General features: G+C 40.5%; 1 protein-coding gene across 2 annotated transcripts; it reads left to right on the forward strand.

Annotated features, from left to right (window-relative positions):
• The first annotated feature begins 158 nt into the window (after window positions 1–158).
• On the forward strand, window positions 159–16,773 carry gtpbp1l (GTP binding protein 1, like). 2 transcript variants are annotated; one of them, XR_011694380.1, is made up of 15 exons: window positions 159–295; window positions 605–795; window positions 1,295–1,406; window positions 3,712–3,892; window positions 5,350–5,533; window positions 5,987–6,151; window positions 6,317–6,440; window positions 8,014–8,128; window positions 9,235–9,379; window positions 10,091–10,273; window positions 10,603–10,738; window positions 10,884–11,062; window positions 11,542–11,688; window positions 14,057–15,433; window positions 15,698–16,773. XR_011694380.1 is itself a non-coding variant. In XM_071504238.1 (14 exons), exons 2-14 carry the CDS (start codon window positions 607–609, stop codon window positions 14,168–14,170), a joined length of 1,974 nt encoding a protein of 657 aa, XP_071360339.1. In that variant the 5' UTR covers window positions 159–295; window positions 605–606; the 3' UTR covers window positions 14,171–16,773. The 2 variants fall into 2 exon arrangements, 1 of the variants encoding a protein (XP_071360339.1); XM_071504238.1 differs by having other exon boundaries at window positions 14,057–16,773.
• The last annotated feature ends 2,289 nt before the right edge of the window (window positions 16,774–19,062 follow it).

The raw sequence follows: 19,062 nt of genomic DNA on the forward strand, positions 1-19,062 counted from the left end.
TTATCAAGAATATGCTAATTTCCAAGTTATTTAATATCATTATGTCACACACACACAGTGTGTCTGTGGGACAGAGAGTGGGTGTCGGTGTCTGAAAGTGGGTCATGGTTTCAGGGTTACACCCGAACAAAAACACTGACGTATGTTTTTTGTCGTCATGGGGCGTGGCTTTAAATAGGGTAGCCAATCCCTTATCACCATTTGAAGATGGGCGTGTCATACATTCAGTGCCAACAAACCGAAGCTAACCCGAATAAACAACTAAGTTAGCTTGTCAGCTAGCTAGCAACTTCTGGTATGCCTTCATTTCATAAGAGATTTTATGATCTAATTCGGCTTCATTAACCATTCACATGTCCAGAAGTTCTAAAATGTAGTTGACATGTTACAGCTATGGCATTTTATTGAAATATTTTTCCACTTTATGACTGTTACGTATTATAACTGCAAGTTCGATATTTTGTTAGCATTAGCTAACTGCCTGTGATAATCAACCTAACTTTGTCTTTGCTAACGGCTAAAGGATAGCGAATAGAGTCAAGCAAGGGAGTCAGTTTAGTTTGTTTATTAATTTTTGCTGCGTTTGTATTAATCCTCTTTCTAGAAATGGCGTCGGTAACGGCGACAGAAAAAGCGATATGTCAGCCTGCAATACCAGCAGTAGAGTCCATAGTGCCCCCCTGTATGTTTGCACCTGACCGGGGATTTGCCGACGATCTATCCGGCGGAGAGGGCTTTGAAGACGGCGAGGCTACAAACGGCGAGGCCGGGGATCATTTAGACTTAAGCAATAAGGTGGGCCTCACTATAAATTGCACCTAGTAACGTTACATTTTAAGCTGTTACAACCAAGCAGCTTTTTGTTTTGATTCGGTAAACGAATGCAGTGGAAGTACATTACGGAACCCCTGTTGCATGTAAGCTGCACACAATACATTTTTCGCTGGCTGTGCAAAACTCCAGAAAGTGACACGTATGTTGCACTGCGTATGCGACTACATGCAGCTGGCAGGTTACCCAGCCATTACTTATCTCTACTGCATGTGCAAACTTTGCAGTTATTTTTATACTTGTAACAGAAGATGTCTAAGGCATTAGAATGATTTGCCCTAACAAAACTGCATTCACTGATTTGCAGAGCACATAGCCTTAAAGCAAAAACTTTGACTTCTGATTACTTGCTGAAGTTGTGACTTCAAGACACTGACAAAGACTTGTTTGACTCTGTGTTTGCTCTCGATTGACCTTTCCAAGTCTTTCTCTGTTGTCTCTTCCCCTGTCTGTCACTTTTCAGCTGGTCCTAGTGAGTCCAACCGGGGAACAGTATGATTCATTACTACGGCATTTGAGGGAGCGGATTGATGAGGGCTGTGGAGAGACAATCTATGTGGTTGGAATGGGTTCAGGTAAGGAGGTCAATGGGGTATACATCTGGTCCAGCTAAAATGTTGCCTAACACAAAATTATTTGTCATATTGAATGAGTGTGTGACAAATAAAACCTATACAGTTTTGAAGGCGGCAGCAGACAGTGCAAACTAACATTCTTCAACCTTTTTAGTAGTGACCATGGTTTGTGAACTCCGAAGAGTGGAAGGATTCAGGAAATCTTGTTCTGCAAGATATTTGCACTTGGAATAATGATCTGATAAAATTTCTTAGCATGTGTTAGGAGTAGGTGGAAGTGGCCAGAGTCTCAATTGAATGATTGCGTTCCTTGAACAACATATAAAGACTCTACAGTACAGTTTCCTCTGCTGTCACCACTGGTTGGAACTTAACTGATGCTGCGCTGATCTCTGGGTATGTCTTCATGCCTCTGTGATCACAAATAATCTTAATAATCACAGAAAAATTATATAATGATTTTTTTGAGTAGTTTTAAGTTCATAAATGAAATAAATCATTCATTAACTCCTATTTCTCCATGATGATAACAGCATGTTTATGTGACAAAATGTATACTGGCAAAGAAAACTGTCTTTTCACAATATCATTCCAATAGAATGTAATTTGGAAATAAATATAAAACACCAAAATCTCTTATAAAAGATGAGATGTAAATGTATGGAGGTACAGTGTATAAAAGAGAAGAGCAGTCATGGCAGTTGATTTAACAATAAGATATGTTTTTATTTTATAGACTTTATAGATATTGAAAAACAAAGGTGACTAAATCTGATTAAAAGTTACATGGACCTTTTATATCTGCTCTAAACTTGCCAAAAGAGCACCATTGAAAAGTTGAAGAATTTGAAAAATGTTCAGTCAGAACATGGAAATCAATTCTGCTATTGAATAATGAGGGAGATGGGTTTATGTTGGGCATCATATGGAAAATGTCGAGTTCAGCTTTGAAATGTCGCATTAAGTGATATGCTGTAACACAGAGGACAGTAGTCTGTAACTAAATCATCTGTGGCCAGACATGCCCTTAACCAAGAAAGTCATCTTTTTAGTTGTGTGGTGTTTGTGGTGAACAGATCCTATAGATGGCACCAAAGGCGTTTCATGTTTTACCAGAACCATTGTTTTTGTTTTTGTTTTTTTTTTTATACAATGGAAGCTCAAAATTAAAAGCAAGGGAAAACCAAGGCAAAATTCACTGGCCTGCTGTCTATTTTCCACTCACAGCTGACCATAGGAATTATAGATGGTGTATCTTTGCTGCTCACAAAGAACATTGTATTAACACATTGACCTGTTTCAAGCAATGGAAGATATTGTTTTACATTTGTTTCAGTTGTTAATGGAAGCAATTAATCAGTGTAGTAGGTGAACAGCCAAGCCACCAGTGTGTAGTTGCAGAGCCATCACTGCTGTCAGCTGTGGCCCAGCGTGTCCTCCCAGGCAGCTGACCCCATTTGTCTGCTATTTAGTTTTCAATCTGAAATTCCCTTCCCCACACACAGACACGAGAGCTTTTGTTGACAACCAGAGTCATTTTTTGCCTGCTGCAGCAACATGTCTGACCCATGTGGCCTTTTGGGGGGGGTCAGAGTGCATGTGTGAAAGGGTGTCATATTTTCCCTACGCAGCACAGGGGCTGTCACTGGTTCACCAGTTCATGGATGTCTGTTTGTCTGACTAGATGTGGCTGGACAAGCAGCTAGCTGATTGGTATACTGGTATACTGACCTGATTGGTTGTTTTCATTACCTAGTCTGCTACAATTAAACTGTGTGACCAGACGAGCAGCAGTGAGCTAAATGCCTTTCAATGAAAAAGACAGCAGATGTAGCGATTTCTTTCCAAATTGATATTTACATAACAAAAATATATCTATATGTGGTAACCTATGACAAAAATCTACCAGCGCTGCTGTTCTTGGATTGCATCTGAAGCTAACTGGTTATGGTCCAGTCATTTTGGGAGGCACTGTGGTTACACTAAATGACAATTTGACATTTTCTCATCACAAAACACCCACTTCCATCGCTCCCATAAACCACCTGTTTATTTACTCTTTCTTCTACAAAGTCTGCCTTCAGTGTGTTATTTGTACTCCTGGTCACCACCCTGTCATATAGCAAGTTGCTAACATTCCCGGGGTGAGGCTTTACATCAACCCTGACATTCTGCGGACATGCTAGAAAAGTATATGCTCATTGTTTGTTTATGTCCTGAAGATAAAAGCACACGTTCATTAGCAAATGTGTAACCTTCCATGACTTTCCTTAAAAATCGTACTCTCTCACTCATCTCTCTTTAGATGGCGGTGACTACGGCCTGGATGAGAAGGACATGGAGGCGTCGGTAGCCACAGTGCGGTCGCTGTGTGAACAGATTGAGGCTGACCTAATCTTGCTAAGGGAGAGGACAGACACTGGCGGAAAGATTCGGGACTACCTCATCCGACGGCGTGTGGGCGAGCAGGATTTCCTGGAAGTTAGGTAAAAAACAAAAGAAAAGGAGTCTGCAATCAGAGCACTGTATGAGTTCTGGGTAGGGAAAGTGAGCAAGGAATAACTGCTCCTACATCATCAGCTGTTGTTAAGGTGCTCATGTGCAAAACTCTTAAATCCTATGTGGCTGCAAAGTAACAGCAAAAGACTGTGGCTGCACAGGGCCATATTTCAGCAGCTGTACAGATCATATTCAAATGTTTTACAAAGTGTTTTCTAATGTACAACCCAATCAATAGTGTCTCTGTACTGCTTCTAGGTCTTTCCTTCAATCCTGTGTTATCAGTGAAAGCCAGTCTCTCATATATTTTCGATGTAAATGTAGTGTATTAATATCCATTGCATAACCAATACAACACAGCTCCTTTCTGCCATCATTCAAAAAGCACATTTGATGTCTCTGACGTGCATATGAAATTCAGGCATAAAAAAATGGCTTTTTGTGACTTAAGCTTTTTGTTATGTTCTTGGAAAGTGGCACATTTACAGATATACTACATTTCTCAAAATAGGTCTACTTAACAGTGGTAAAACTGAAAACAAATGATGGATATGGATAAAAATAGTCTGATGGATTTTCCGCAGCGCTGTGACTGTGACAGATTATGATTTATTACAGCCCAACCCCTTATTGTACCTGACTTTGCTGCTGGCTATGTTTACTGTTTTGACACGTCTCTTCCGTCTGAGCGCATCGTGTGTTGTGTGGGTTTCATCTATGTTGATGTGGAATTGGATTTGAGAGCTGGTAGTTATTCTCTGAATTTTGATTATTTACACTTTTAATCACATTGCAAAGTTTGCACTGAGCATTTCCAGCAACATCACATTCCAAAGAAATAACAAAAATGTGAGAACATTGGTAGAACAGACTATTTACAGGGTATAGGCTCAAATAAAGCAGTTACAGGCAGGATATGCATGTGTCTACTTTGTGCATTATTACATACTGTATCTACGTGTAATTCTCTATACTTACACCTGTCAGCGTGTTGCTGTGGGCACTATCTTCTCTGCTGTGGTGTGTTGGGGAGCAGACCTCAAGGCAAAAGATGCCAACAGACTGAACAAACTCAGTAAGAGTCTGTTGTTGGTCTGAGGCTGGGCACACCGGAGGAGGTGGACAGAACTCAAAATCATGGACAATGTCACCCACCCCCTCCATAAAGCACTAGACAAACTTTCAGCAACAGACTCATACAACCCCACGGCGTAAGGAAACATCAGACTCTATAATGCATTGCTATAATTTATCTAAAAACTATTGCACTTAATATCTATCCACTTGCTTATTTCCACGCTATACTTGTGGAGTTTTTGTGTATTTCTGTCTTTGTATTTCACTTTATTTTAATTCAGTTGCTGTGACAATTTGATTTCCCTCTGGGCATTAATAAAGTCACCTGTCTATGATTCTGTATTTCTCTCTTTCATGTTGTCTCCAGAGTGGCCGTTGTGGGGAATGTGGATGCTGGGAAGAGCACTCTGTTGGGAGTTTTGACCCACGGTGAGCTGGACAACGGCAGAGGCTTCGCTCGCCAGAAGCTCTTCAGACACAAACATGAGATGGAGAGCGGCAGGACCAGCAGTGTGGGCAACGATATCCTGGGCTTTGATCAGGAGGGACAGGTGAGCTTCTAGAGATCTGCAAAGACATGATGCAACTTTTGCAGCATTAAACTGGAAAAAGCGCAGATCGAAACTTTCCTCACAACTGTCCATCATGAAGCCCTCTCTCTACCTGGATGCTTGTGGCACGAGAGTGGAGGAGCAGGTTTCTTGAAGCTGAAAATCTTGCTTGACAGCAAACATTTTCCATGCTTGAGTGTCATGTCAAAATCATCTCTGAATTTGCCTTCATATATCTTAAAAAATGTTAGATCACTTGTGTGTACCTAAAAATGTTGATATAAATGTGTCAACATTGACTGAGAAGAAGGGAATCTTTTCTCGTTCTCAATTTGGGCACTCTGAATCACTCTTTCTCTGTCTGACTCTTAGTCTGCTTGACTTGGGTTTTCATTTCTCTCACACACTCAGTAAATCATACTCTGTTCCCTCTGTTGGCCTCTGTTTCTTTAGGTGGTGAACAAGCCAGACAGCCACGGAGGCGGTCTGGACTGGACCAAGATCTGTGAGAAATCCTCAAAGGTCATCACCTTCATTGACCTGGCCGGCCATGAGAAGTACCTCAAGACCACTGTCTTCGGCATGACCGGACACCTGCCTGATTTCTGCATGCTCATGGTGAGAGAGGGGAGAGGGAAGGAAGGTGGCTGTGTTTTTTAGATTGTCAGGAAAATTTTAAATATTTACTGCTAAACTAGCAGAATCCTATGCCAGTTTCTTAATATTTAATTTTCATTGCATAGTTCACCATCCTGTCCCTTTGTTCCTCTTCTCTGCCCCCAGGTCGGCAGTAACGCTGGCATTGTTGGCATGACGAAAGAGCATCTGGGTCTGGCACTGGCCCTAAATGTACCAGTGTTTGTAGTAGTCACTAAGATAGACATGTGTCCAGCCAACATCCTGCAAGGTAAAGAGACATGCTACTGTATTCCTTACTTTACAACTTGTTGGTTATATACTGCAGAGCTGCACTAGCTTCCCACCTCCACCCACCATCCAACCAAAGTAAGAGTTGTTGTTGAAGTTCCCATATGTTCAGACTGCAGACACTAAGAAATTAGTTATCAGTAAGAACAATGTCTTCCATGGTACATTCAGCTGAATTTACATTCCCACAGCCATAATTACGATAGTATAAATCAGCCATTTCAAACTTAACTGTTCTGTTGTTAAAAACTGTCTGCAGACTAATTTCTTCATACACTACTTGGCTTTACTTTAATTATGTTAAGGCAGTGTGTGTAACATTCAACACTTACTCATGATTAAAGCCTCTCAGGGAAAGAAAGGAATTGCACCCCAGAAACTGCTGGAGGGTCTTAATGTGAAACAAAAGGGGGAAGAGTCGAGTTAGCATAAATAGCAAACCGCTACAAGAGCAAATTAACGAAGCAAATGGGGGCAGTTTAGAAAACAAGGAGTCCAGGGCTCTACACTTCGTTTTTCTCCAGGGAGCACTTGTGCTCTTAAGTTGAAAAAATTTGTAGCCGAAAAAGAACTTCAGGAGCACAATGAAAGTTTATCAAATACTGTGTTTTTCTTAAATAAAAGAGGAGCAGGGTTTCCAGGTCAGTGTGACAAGACCAGCACAGTGGCCAGTCAAAACTAGCCAGACCATATACACAGATTATGAGCTAAGCAAAAATTACATCATCATTGTTTTATATATAATCATAATCATAATCTTGATACTGAACAAATACTGAAGGTCATGGTTCAAAGTAGTCTATAAGCTTAAATTACTGACATCATATGAATGAAAGTTCAGTTTGGTGAATGTCACCCTGACAGTGACATGATATGATCCCCTAGAAAGAAGACATTTCACTCTGTTGGTTATGGTGGAACTGTAGAAACACCCAGTTCATTTGTACAGTGGCGTTACAGAGTGGAGCATCTTCCACCACAAGCTATCTTTGACGAGTACTGACAGCGATATGCTGAGAGCACACACACTGGCAAAAGCCAAGTTTAATTTTGGTCTGTCATCAAGTTACTGACAGAATTAACATTAATTAGTGGCAGCTGATACAACTTAGAACCAGTGATGCTGTTACACTTCTACAACACTGGTTCAGTGCAGTGACCTTGTCAATCATTGTTGTTTTATCAAAAAAAGAGGCTGCTTGGGCTGAATTTTGTAATACCTTTCATCCACACATGTGCTCCTAAATTCAGTTTAGCGCACACATCTATTTTTAGTCAAATGCGAGTGAAATGCTCACACTGTCGATCCCTGGAGTCTCCTGAAGTATGACTGAATATGCTTTTAAAACAAGTGGCTTTAGAAATGAAGGGATTTCTCGAACTAAGTCCAGCTTCTTTATTGCAAAGTACGTACTCCCTAAACCCAGCTCCTTGTGAAACATGCTAATATCTGTGAAGTTGTGTGGTGTGTTCTCAGATGCTGAGACAGAAGATGTTTTTGTTTTGAGAATTACTCAAGCAGCGGATTGGTGTGTGTGTGTGTTTACCTGCAGAAACACTAAAATTATTACAGAGGTTATTAAAGTCACCAGGCTGCAGGAAAATCCCAGTGTTGGTCCAGAACAAGGATGATGTCATCGTCACAGCCTCCAACTTCAGCTCAGAGAGGTAAGAGCAAAGTAGAGGGAGACAGAACGGACGTTAAAACTGGACTACACTGTTACAAAAGAGCTGGAGACTTATAAAGGGAAAAGGGAGGGGGAGAGGGGTGTTCAGTACCTTCGTTGTTTCTTGCAATAGGTTTGGACACTGCATCTTTCTGCTAATCTGCTGCCTCCTCTTTGTTTGGAGTATGAATTATACAGATGATTAATCTTTACACATTGCCCCTTTTGAAAGTAAGATCGATCACAGGCTTGAATGCTTTTCACTTGTATATTAAAAATGCAAAGGGCAGCGGTTAGAGGAACAAGCTTGTGAATGGAAGGTTTTCCGGTTTGATCCCCAGACTGGCAGGATTGAATCTGAGTGGGAAAAGTGAAAGAACAGCACTTATCCAAATCCTCATCAACACCCCTGTGGTGCCATTGAGCAAGGCCCTTAACCCCCACCTGCTCCAGTAGGTCAGACTGGCTGTACTGGGCGGCTTCCAGGTGTCAATGTGTGTAACTGTGAGAATGCGATCAGGGCTTTTCCTGTAAAAGAGAGCTTGCTGAATGAGTTAAGGTTAAAAAAGACAGCAAAATGTGTGGATGTAGTAGTTGCATTTTAGTGTTCTTGACACGACCTCATGTTGTCTGTGAATCCAATACAGGGTTTTTGTGTTAGAAATTGAGCAAATTGACAAGATTTTCGTTAATTCGAGTAAATATTTAATCTTGTTATAGAGGTTCTTGCTGTTGCAGCCTCAGGTTTTTTGCTTTTTTGAGGCAATAAGACAGGTGCATTTGTACTGAAACATCCTTCATCTTCCATCTTGGATTTAGTCAAGATGTCTTGAATTGAGAGTAAATATTCAAGTGCTAGTTAGCAGTCTTTTACAGGACTCCCATCACAGGGAGGTCAGATGATAGGATCGGCTATGCAACAACATTCCTGAAACTAGTAGAGGTTAAAAGTCTTGCTTAAGGGCATTTGTGCAGATGACTGCAGACACTCTCAAATTGTAATTACTAATTACTTATTGCCATTTGCAAATAAATGTTTGTGTCTTGTAGTAACTCTGTTGATAAAACAGAATGGAGTGTCATTTTTCTTCTGTTATCTCCCTGCAGGATGTGTCCAATTTTTCAGATCTCAAATGTGACGGGGGAGAACATGGACCTGTTGAAGATGTTCTTGAACCTCCTGTCTTCTCGGACCAACTTTAGCAACGATGAGCCTGCAGAGTTCCAAATAGATGACACGTACTCAGTACCGGTATGAAATCAAATGTGCACTCACTCCTTTAGCTCTCAGGTTCCAACAACAGGGGCAGAGCAAACAGAAGGGTTGACAGTGGTTCAGATAAGTGGTTCAGTTAAAGTCGATCCCTGAGCAGAGACCCCAGCAGTGTCAGGGTCTCTGCTGCTGCAGGTTATGACTGATATAAAAGCCGGTGTGTCTCTCAGCAGCAGTGTGTCATGGGAAACTGTCCTACAACCTACAACTGAATCTATGCTGTTGCTGTCAAGTACCTAACCTGTAACCTAACCTTTCTGTATGTCAGGGAGTGCTACCTGAATTTCATTATATTGTTGTTTTACTCCAATAGAGGTCGGTTGTCACTGCTTTTAACAGCAGAGCAGAAGATAAACACAAGCACATCATGTTCACTGCAAAAACACATTCACAACATTAAAAGCTTAAACAGTGGAGAAAATAGTTACACAAAGTACTGCTTTCTGAACATGAAAAGAAGATTGTGGGTGAACATTTCTGATAAAGTGTGAAGTTTCGTTGCTTCACCTATTTTCATTTAAACTCTTATGCAATGCAAATAAAAAAAAAAACGTGATTTGTTGGAAAGTAATCTCTAGAGGCTTCATATTAATGGAGACTGATGAGGACAGTTTCTGTAGATAACAACAGCACAAAGAGACGAAGAGCCACAAACCCTAACTAGACCTGTTGTTGTTCTTATCTTGACAGGGTGTGGGCACAGTAGTTTCAGGGACTACGTTACGTGGATTAATACGGCTCAATGACACGCTGCTCTTAGGCCCAGACCCGCTTGGCACCTTCATCCCCATTGCTGTTAAATCCATCCACCGGAAGAGGATGCCTGTTAGAGAGGTTCGTGGTGGACAGACTGCATCCTTTGCCCTCAAAAAGGTATGTGGGAGAACAATTAGACTGAATCCCTGCCAACATAGAACATTTAATGCTTTTACCTAGTGCAAAGTCAGCATGTAGACAACCTAAAACAAAAGGTATCTTTTTAAAAAACTCCTGGAAAAAGATAATTATTCTCAAAAGTTTGAATGCAACATGCATATGAATTAGTTTCCTAACTTTAGAATCTGTTTTGTAATGCATGTAAATCCCACTGTGTGGGAGCAGGTAGTCTTCTATCTCCAAGTCTTGGCTTCACCACTCCCCCGACTTTGTTTTTCTCTTTGGTTCCTGCTATTGATTTCTGTACTTTCTTTCCGTCTTCTCAGATCAAACGCTCATCTATAAGGAAAGGAATGGTGATGGTCTCCCCAAAGCTGATGCCACAGGCCACCTGGGAGTTTGAGGCCGAGATTTTGGTGCTACACCACCCAACTACGATATCCCCGAGATACCAGGCCATGGGTTAGTGACAACACCGTTAAATCCCTGATCTGAGCTTGAGTACATTTTGGTTGCATAGTTACACTTGGAGTTTATGACAAATGTAGGGTCAACGAGAAATATCTCTGCCAAGAGTAAATGGCCTTCTCTCTCTCTCATCATCCAGTCCACTGCGGCAGCATCAGGCAGACAGCCACTATCCTGACAATGAACAAAGACTGTCTGAGGACAGGGGACAAGGCCTCAGTTCACTTCCGCTTCATTAAGACTCCTGAGTACCTGCACTGTGACCAGAAGCTGGTGTTCAGGGAGGGACGCACCAAAGCTGTCGGCACCATCACCAAGGTATTTGAGCTTTTTTCAGATTAGATGTGGTGTATCTTCCTGGTTTAAAAAAAAAAAAAAGAAAATGGGGATGGGAATAATTATGGGTTAATACAAACTGAATACGTGTGTGAAGTTCGACAGTTCCTGTTAGGGTCCTTCGAAACAGTTTGGTCATAGGTGAGGGGCCAGACTAAAAGCAATTCAGAGACTTCTGTGATGGTGGACTCTGTGTGGCCCAATTGATTAGACACAGTGTGGTCAAACGCCGCCACCTAGGGTTGGAAAAGCCAGGAAAAAACAGGGGTCTAGGCATCCACAACATGATGCTCAAGTCCAGAAGTCCCTGTGCCAAGTGCAAACCAAAACAATGAGTTAAATGAGGCTAAAAGGCTCTGTAGAGCTGCATCATTTCACATGATAGTCATGTGATTCACTGTTTTTAGTTAAAACATTGAATAATGTGGATTTACTAACACTTTCTACACTTATGTCTTCAGCTACTCCAATCAGTGAGCACCCAGGCAGCTAAGGCCCAGCAGTCCAAGACACAGGCCAATAAGAAGACTACTAAAGAGGGCACAGCAGCCAATGAGGAGGCTGGATCCACAGCACGGCCGCCTAGTCCGAACACAGCGCAGCTACCAGTGAGTAAATCCATGCCCGGTGAACCTTTGTAATGGCCAATACATTTTAAAGAAAACAAGTGAGATGTGAAATTACAATACTGCTTAATGCAGCTAATATTATATTCAAAAGTGTGTAATAAACAGTGCTAAGATAATATTGATGGGCAAAGTTGGGCTTATGATCAAATGAGAATAGCATTACATAATGCAAGGCAATTAGCTTTGATTCTGGATAGTAACACTGACTCCTAAAAAATATCTTTAGGGTATTTTTAGAGTTGAGTGTCATTGAGTTGACACTTTATTTTTCTGTTGTCATAAGGGCATCGTTCCTTATTTAACATATCATATTTAATAACTTCTTGAAATTAAAAGGCAAGGTAACATTCAGAACAGTTTTCTACGATGCTCGGATCCATTGTAGTTTTGCAACAAACTGTGAAGGAGAATGTTAAAGTCACCTTTTTAAATGGTACTCATTTGCTTTTTCTTCCTGCTTTTGACTTGTCTTTAAATTCGCCAGTTAATTTCTCTTTCACTGTCCTCTCTCTTGCCCGTTCTGTTCCATCCCCCAATTATATGATTTTTCTTCCTCCTCTGTTTACTGTTTTTGTTCCATTTCTCCTTCCACATATCTCCTCACCCTGCCCATAATATCCTGTTGCGGTTACACCTGTCCCCCTCCTTTTTTTTTTTCCTTTACTTACCTCTTCATTTGCCTTCTGCTCATCATCCCTCCCCTCTGCTCTTTCTGCCCTTTGCTCCTTTGCTGTCCTTCCCTCCCTCTCTCCCTGTCTTGGCATGCTGCGTCAGACAGTGGCAGAGGAGGAGGAGGCTCTATGTAAAGATGGCAACAAAGAAAACAAGGTAAAGAGGTTTCTACAGACTCTGCCAGGCATGATGATCCTTGTCCTTGACTTAAAACTTTGTTTTTTTTTCTCCACTTTCTAAACTTTACAAACTGAAGCTTTCTGAGTTATGCACACTTCTTTTCAGTGCTGTGTTACTTTATATTCAAGTTCATGTTTAATCCTGGAAGCTTCTCAGTACATTTGTAGTGTTTTACTGCCACTGAGCAGCTTCACCTTTTAACAATGAAGTTGGAACTGAGCTGGACCCCAGCTTTTTTTTTTTTCCTTCAGAAAATTATTTATTTATTGACTTGGCACATTTTTTCCACTCTGTCAGTGTGAAGTCTAATTCAACTCATTTAAAGTCCTAACTAGTCGTGGAATTTAATTTGAACATATTTTGCAATGATGACTTTGATGTTCTGCAATGAGATACAATTAGACTTTTCAGACATATTTCCTTTTGCTGCTTGAAAACAACTAATGCAGTTTCAGTTTTTATGCCTCTGTGCCAGTGACCGCCAGAGCCGGAGACGTTATTTTTTTAAGTTGAATGTTCAGTACATGTGTCTGTTCCTTTCTTGTGAACATGATATCTCAGTAACACCTTGAGGAAATTTGTCAGATTTCATGCAAACGTTCACTTGGACTCAAGGAAGAACTGATTAGATTTTGGTTGTCACAGGTCTAGTGGCCCAGTGAACACAATATCTCACAAACTCCTGAAGGGACTCCCTTCAAATTTGGCACAAATATCCATTTGGATGGGAGGATGAATTGATTAGATTTTGGGGGTCAAAGTTCAAGGTCACGGTGACCTAACAAAATAAATTTTTGGCCTGAATGTGATATCTCAACCAAAACAAAAAACAAAGCAAAAACATCCACTTGGACTCAAGGATAAAGTGATTAGATGTTGATGGTCAAAGGTCAGAGGTCACACTGTGACCTCACAAAACATATATTTGGCCATAACTCACTAATTATGACTCAGTGATGACATTTTATATCCAAAAGGACAAAGATCAACTTCACTGTGACATCATAATGTTATGCAAAAACACCTCTGGCCATTTTTCAACACTGTAACCCAGGAAGGGGAGATTGTGACCATATTTCCTGCAGGTTGGCAGAGGAATACCACGAGGTGGTAATGCTACTTCCTCATATTGTAGTGAAGGTGGACCTGCCCACCTGAAATGAAGACCACAGCTGCAATTGTCAGACACAGTTATTACACTTTTATTAACTGTAACAATAACCTGCAGAAAAAGCTGTAAACGTATTTAATGACGCAGTAGAAGGGTGTTTACTACCTACACAAAAAATTTCTTGGGGGAACCCCTGAACTGTTCTGTAACTCACTGTAACTCACCTTCTCTGTATTCATTATATTCCTTCCCCTTGGAGAAACTTTGACGAGTGAGAAAATCTTAAAATCTGAAATGCTGTGGACCTGCTCCCTGCAGTGTCTTTATTTCTGAGCTGGTTTCATGTAACAGCTGGCTCACTGTGGCGCTCCTGTCTGTCTGCAGCTCAAGTCAGGAGGCGGAGGGCGCAGGAGAGGTGGTCAGAGACATCGAGGGAAAGGCCTGAACGCTGCAACAATCTCTACAGCGGTGCCCGCAGGAGCAGCAGGCACGGCGTAAAAAGCACAACCTTTCATTTCCGCTCGGCCCTTGTCATCTCTTTACAGGGAGGCAAAGTGACTGCATGGCCCTCTGATGGTTGAGTGCAGACTGACTACACGTTTCCTTTAATATAAAATGATTATTCAGCGATTTTGAGTCATAAGAGTGAATCATTTTCCAGATGAAGTCAATTTGAAGTTTTATCGGCGTATTTGCTTGTGGGCTGCTAAAGATGGTATTGAGTTTTTCTTTGGTTTGAGTTTTATTGCAATTTGTAGGTGAAATTATATAACATTATATGATATTTTCTTCTGTAACACAAAAGTTTCAGGGTTGTTCATCTTGTCTGTAGTTTGTCAGAACTACTTCTATAGCATTAACTGTTTTTCCCAGCCAGCAGAGGCACCAGTCACTTTCCCTGCCCTGACATTTTCCAACCTTCAATCTACTTTTTTTTTTTCTGTCGCTCCTCTTCTCTTCCTTATTCTGTATCCTCCTTCCTGTGTTCAACCCAACCTAACTTTCATTCATGCACCAGGGTTGGAGTCCAAGTGCTGCCACATATGTCATTTAAGGAGGTAGATTGTGCCCACCGGCTGAAAAACAGATTTTTTCTTTTTAAAAGTTCCTTGTCATTGAGACTGGCAGTTTGAAGTCATATTGGGAAATTTAAATGAAAGGGAACTGATGCCAAACTTGAAGTGTACAGGTGTCTCCCATCAGCTAAATGATGGCTCAGACGTAGCTGATGTGTTAATTTACCCTACTGCTGCACTGGGTGGTAGCTAAAGTTGTTCTTTGGAAACCCCCCTGCCGAAGATCTCTTTGGCTCGAGTAACCCAGATGATGGTTGGGTAAAATGTTTGTGGCCAGTTAACCAAAAAGTTATTTTCTCGGGCTGGGATCGTTGCCACTAATGCACTCATGCAATCATCCCCTATCATGAAACACCTCCACGTAGATGAAGAGAAAAACAGTCTCTCATCCATTTGATAATCCTGCAATAGAAAGGTTATTTTATACACTTTATATTAAACCCTTTTTCTTATCCCGTTACCTGATCCATGCAGGTCTCCCTTTTTTCTGAAGTACAGTCTAAGTCTCAAGGTGGTTTTGTCATGTGTTAACATGGTGCAAGTCCTTGGGGACTGGGAAATACACTCACTTGCCGGTTTGGTAGGTACACCTGGCTAAAACCAGTGCAGTCTAACACAACAGTGAGGCAATAAATCCTCCCTACAAAAAAAGTAAAAATTTACATTTGGTATGGTTATTTTGGAGGTTGCAGTTTGAAGTGCTGCTGAATTGTACAGTGTTATATTGACAGGTGTTTATATTGTATTATCCACTCCATTTATATCAATGGAGGTAGGCTAAGTAACAGAAACACCTCTGTCTAACACCAATCAGTTCAGCAGAACCACAAATTACAACCTTTAAAATGACCATACAGCTCAATCAACATCTCTCTAAAACACAAACTGAGCATTATAATCTTCAAGAGGGGAGGATTTATTGCAGGACTGTTGCATTAGACTTCATTAGTTTTAAGTAGGTGTTCCTAATAAACTGACATCTGGGTGTATGTTGAGCCAAGCAGGCATAAGTACTGCTTTCTTCCATTTTGAGGCAGTCTGACCACCAAAATTCCAGAAGCTGATGCTCTCATGCACAAAAAAAAAAGATTCACTCAGTATTTTGACTACTTTAATACAAAAAAACCCAAGTGTTGTTTCACAACATTCATGTCAAAAGCCAAGTAAGAACATCTGTAATTCACAAAAAAATCCCATTCTACTAAGACTCGAATCTGCACATTATCTCTCATATACTTCATATAAAGGAGCAAGTGGCTGCAAAACATATTTCAGAGCTTCAAGGCTCAAATACAAATATGTTTTCAACCCAGGTCAGTTTCTTTCATATGATGAGAGATAAAATATTTTTTTGTGAATACTCTACATGATTCAGAATTGACTCTACAGTAATTATTCAGTCAGATAAACCGTGAAACAGAAACTGTGGCGTTTTTGTTAAGAGTGTAAACAGAGCAGCCAGTGGTGCACAAGTCATCTCAGATTGTACCTAATAAGCTAACATTGCTAACCACTGACCACGTCAGACTAAACTAACAGCTAAATCAAGTTGCTACAATTTATTGCAGCTGACAACTGCAACCTTTTCTACTTTCCACTGTATTTTTCTACTGGTTTTATCAACTTGTTTGATGATCCTCTTCCCAGTTTAGAGTTTTTTATTGGGGAAAAGTGTTATTAAAAAAAGTTTAAGGGGCTTTTCCTATTTAGGGCTTTTCACTCCCCCCTTTCATATACATACAATGATTTTATACTGGTCTGAGAGTCTTTTGGGCTTTTGAATTACGAATTCTTTGATGATCACCATCTTACTGAACTGCCAGAATATTTCTCCTTTCTACCTTTAAACCTTTTTCCTACTGGTAGTGCATGGAGTTCTTTTTGAAGGGACACATTTTGTGTGTATGTATGTACAGAAATACAACTTGTGCAGAAGAAATAAGGATAAACAAGATGCCATTTAAATTAAGTGGTGCCAGTTTGTGTTGTAAATCCTTTTAAAATAAAGATGTTATAGAAAACTGACATGTGACTGACTGACATGTACTGCTTTTTACGTTTACGGCATTGAGTTGATGCTGTTAGCAGAGGAATGAACTGACGAGAGGGTATTAGTGTTTATTATTGTAACCATGACAACCAAGGTCCAGTACGCCTGCTGCCATAGGGGTGCTGTATCAGAGGTATGAAAAAAAAATGCCAAAATGGTTGTTTAGGTTGGAGGACTTGTCCTTTTGAAATAGATTTAAAAAAAAAAAAAAAAAAAAAAATATCCTTAATCTTTATTTATTCACAACAAACTAGTGAAAAATCCCATTAGAATCACCTGTTTACAATTATAAAAGGTCACAGATCTCTCATCATCATAACAATAATAAGTTCTTCATTTTCCAAAATTACAAATAATAAGTGAAATTATGTGTATACTAGTATTTACTAAATAAAGTGGCCCAAACAATTATATTTAAGAGAAAATGCAGATTTTCTTAACCACAAATGACACCTATCTGTGTAAAATCATCTGTTTTCTTCAAAGTTTTCCCTCACACTGGAGCATATTGGTCGACAGTTGGGCGGATAATCACCGACAGGAAGCCGTGGAGTCAGTTTTGAAATTGCTTTTACAAAAACACTTACACAAACACCTTTCTTTTGGCTTTGGGACACTTTGCATGGCAGCCTGCTATTGATGCAAAGGGCTTTCAATCAAATTTGTTCAATAGTTCAGAAAGAGTCAGCCTTCCAGCCATAATTATTTTCAAACACCCAAGGCCTTAATATGGTAGTCTGTAACAACTGATTGCTTTGGTAGCATTTCAATCAAAGTCTCCCTCTGTGAACCTGTCAACTCATTTTCACTGGGGTTGTTCATCCAGATGGCATAAAAATGGAAATAGGAATGGTGTTTGCTGCAGAGCTTGGGATCAGTGAATTACTTGATGAATGTAGAGGAGAGGCATGTCAAGTCTGCACTTGGAACACTTTATGAAAGTACTGAAAACAACCGCTCGTGCCACGCCTCTTTGTTTATTCCCGTTCATGCTTTGTGTTTTCATCCTGACTGCTTTTTGACGCTCGTCTCCCATGATGGAATCAAACCCCTGGCAACAGTTATTTATCATGTCTCCCCCTGATTTTATTTGCTTACACACTATTAGACTATCAGGGCTTCATCACCCAGTCTCTGCGAGCGACTGGACCGGATCGCTGTCAAAATATGCAGAGTCATCACACCAACTCGAGCATGATATGATGGGATTTCTAATTATTTCGTTACAGGAGATTCTGAAAGGCAACGGAGTGTCTTCAGTGTTGCAACCCAGCCTCACACACGCAGACATTTTGCAAGGCTCAGACTGAGCTGTCAGCAACTGAAGTTCATCTATAGCCCTCTATTTTGCATTCGATTTTATATACTCATTCATGACAAGTGTTCTGTAACAAACATTACAAGCAGCTGATAGTAAGGCCATGCTGTGAGTCATAATATGCCGACAATGGAACTATGATGACAGAATCTTTCAAAGAAATGAACAGTTTTCATGGCTATCGGAATATGCAAGATTATTTTTCTGTACTTCATATAATAATATCTGAATCATAATTTTGACAGGATTTAAATGACTCCATCAGTGTAAAACAGGTCCTAACAACGCTGACATGCAGTAATTAAAACACTGTTTCCTTGTGTTTGAAATACTTTTTAGTGAAATTACGCCTGGTTCTAACCCACAGACTGTGAAGATGGACGTAGCCTCTCTGATGTCACCCACAGGTTTCTGAGGAGTGGTAAAAATATAAAACTATAAAGCTAAGCAAATTTTTGCCTTGCTTCATTTATGTGGATTTGACCATTTGACCCGCCTCAAATCTAAGAACAATAAACCTTCAGAGGTTTATGTGACACTATAACTATGCACCAAATCAGGCTCTGCATCCCTCGGAGAACAGAGGCTGAACCGAAATGAGACGGTCTGGTTTACAGACTTTATCCTGAAGTACTGTGTCATTTGCAGAGTCCACCATATTTTCTTTTTTAAAAGTGATTCATCACTGGCGCGCAATGACTTGTTGAATACTTAATTTCCCAGGAAACGAAGGACACATTTCTCTGCATTTGAAGCAGCCTTTGAAATAGGGCGGCCTTGTCGGGACGCTGTGACGAATTCGGTCTTCAAATGCAGCCTTCAAATAATGCAGCCCCTGAACTGAGGTAGCTTATTTTTTGGCTGGACACAGTGTGCTGGTTGCTTGGCAACCTCACCATGACACCGAAGAGTGCTGCTCATGATGGATAATGTCTTCAATGAAATG

The sequence above is a fragment of the Trachinotus anak genome, unplaced genomic scaffold (assembly GCF_046630095.1).
Source record: "Trachinotus anak isolate AG129_WGS33_773 ecotype Australia unplaced genomic scaffold, CSIRO_AGI_Tana_v1 ptg000019l, whole genome shotgun sequence".
Taxonomy (NCBI): Eukaryota; Metazoa; Chordata; class Actinopteri; order Carangiformes; family Carangidae; genus Trachinotus; species Trachinotus anak.

Excerpts from the sequence above, each read along its gene's own strand:
- gtpbp1l (XM_071504238.1), top strand. The coding sequence starts at position 607 with ATGGCGTCGGTAACGGCGACAGAAAAAGCGATATGTCAGCCTGCAATA. Across the intron at positions 5,534-5,986 it reads GCTTTGATCAGGAGGGACAG|GTGGTGAACAAGCCAGACAG; the intron begins GTGAGCTTCTAG and ends CTGTTTCTTTAG. Across the intron at positions 10,274-10,602 it reads CATCCTTTGCCCTCAAAAAG|ATCAAACGCTCATCTATAAG; the intron begins GTATGTGGGAGA and ends CCGTCTTCTCAG.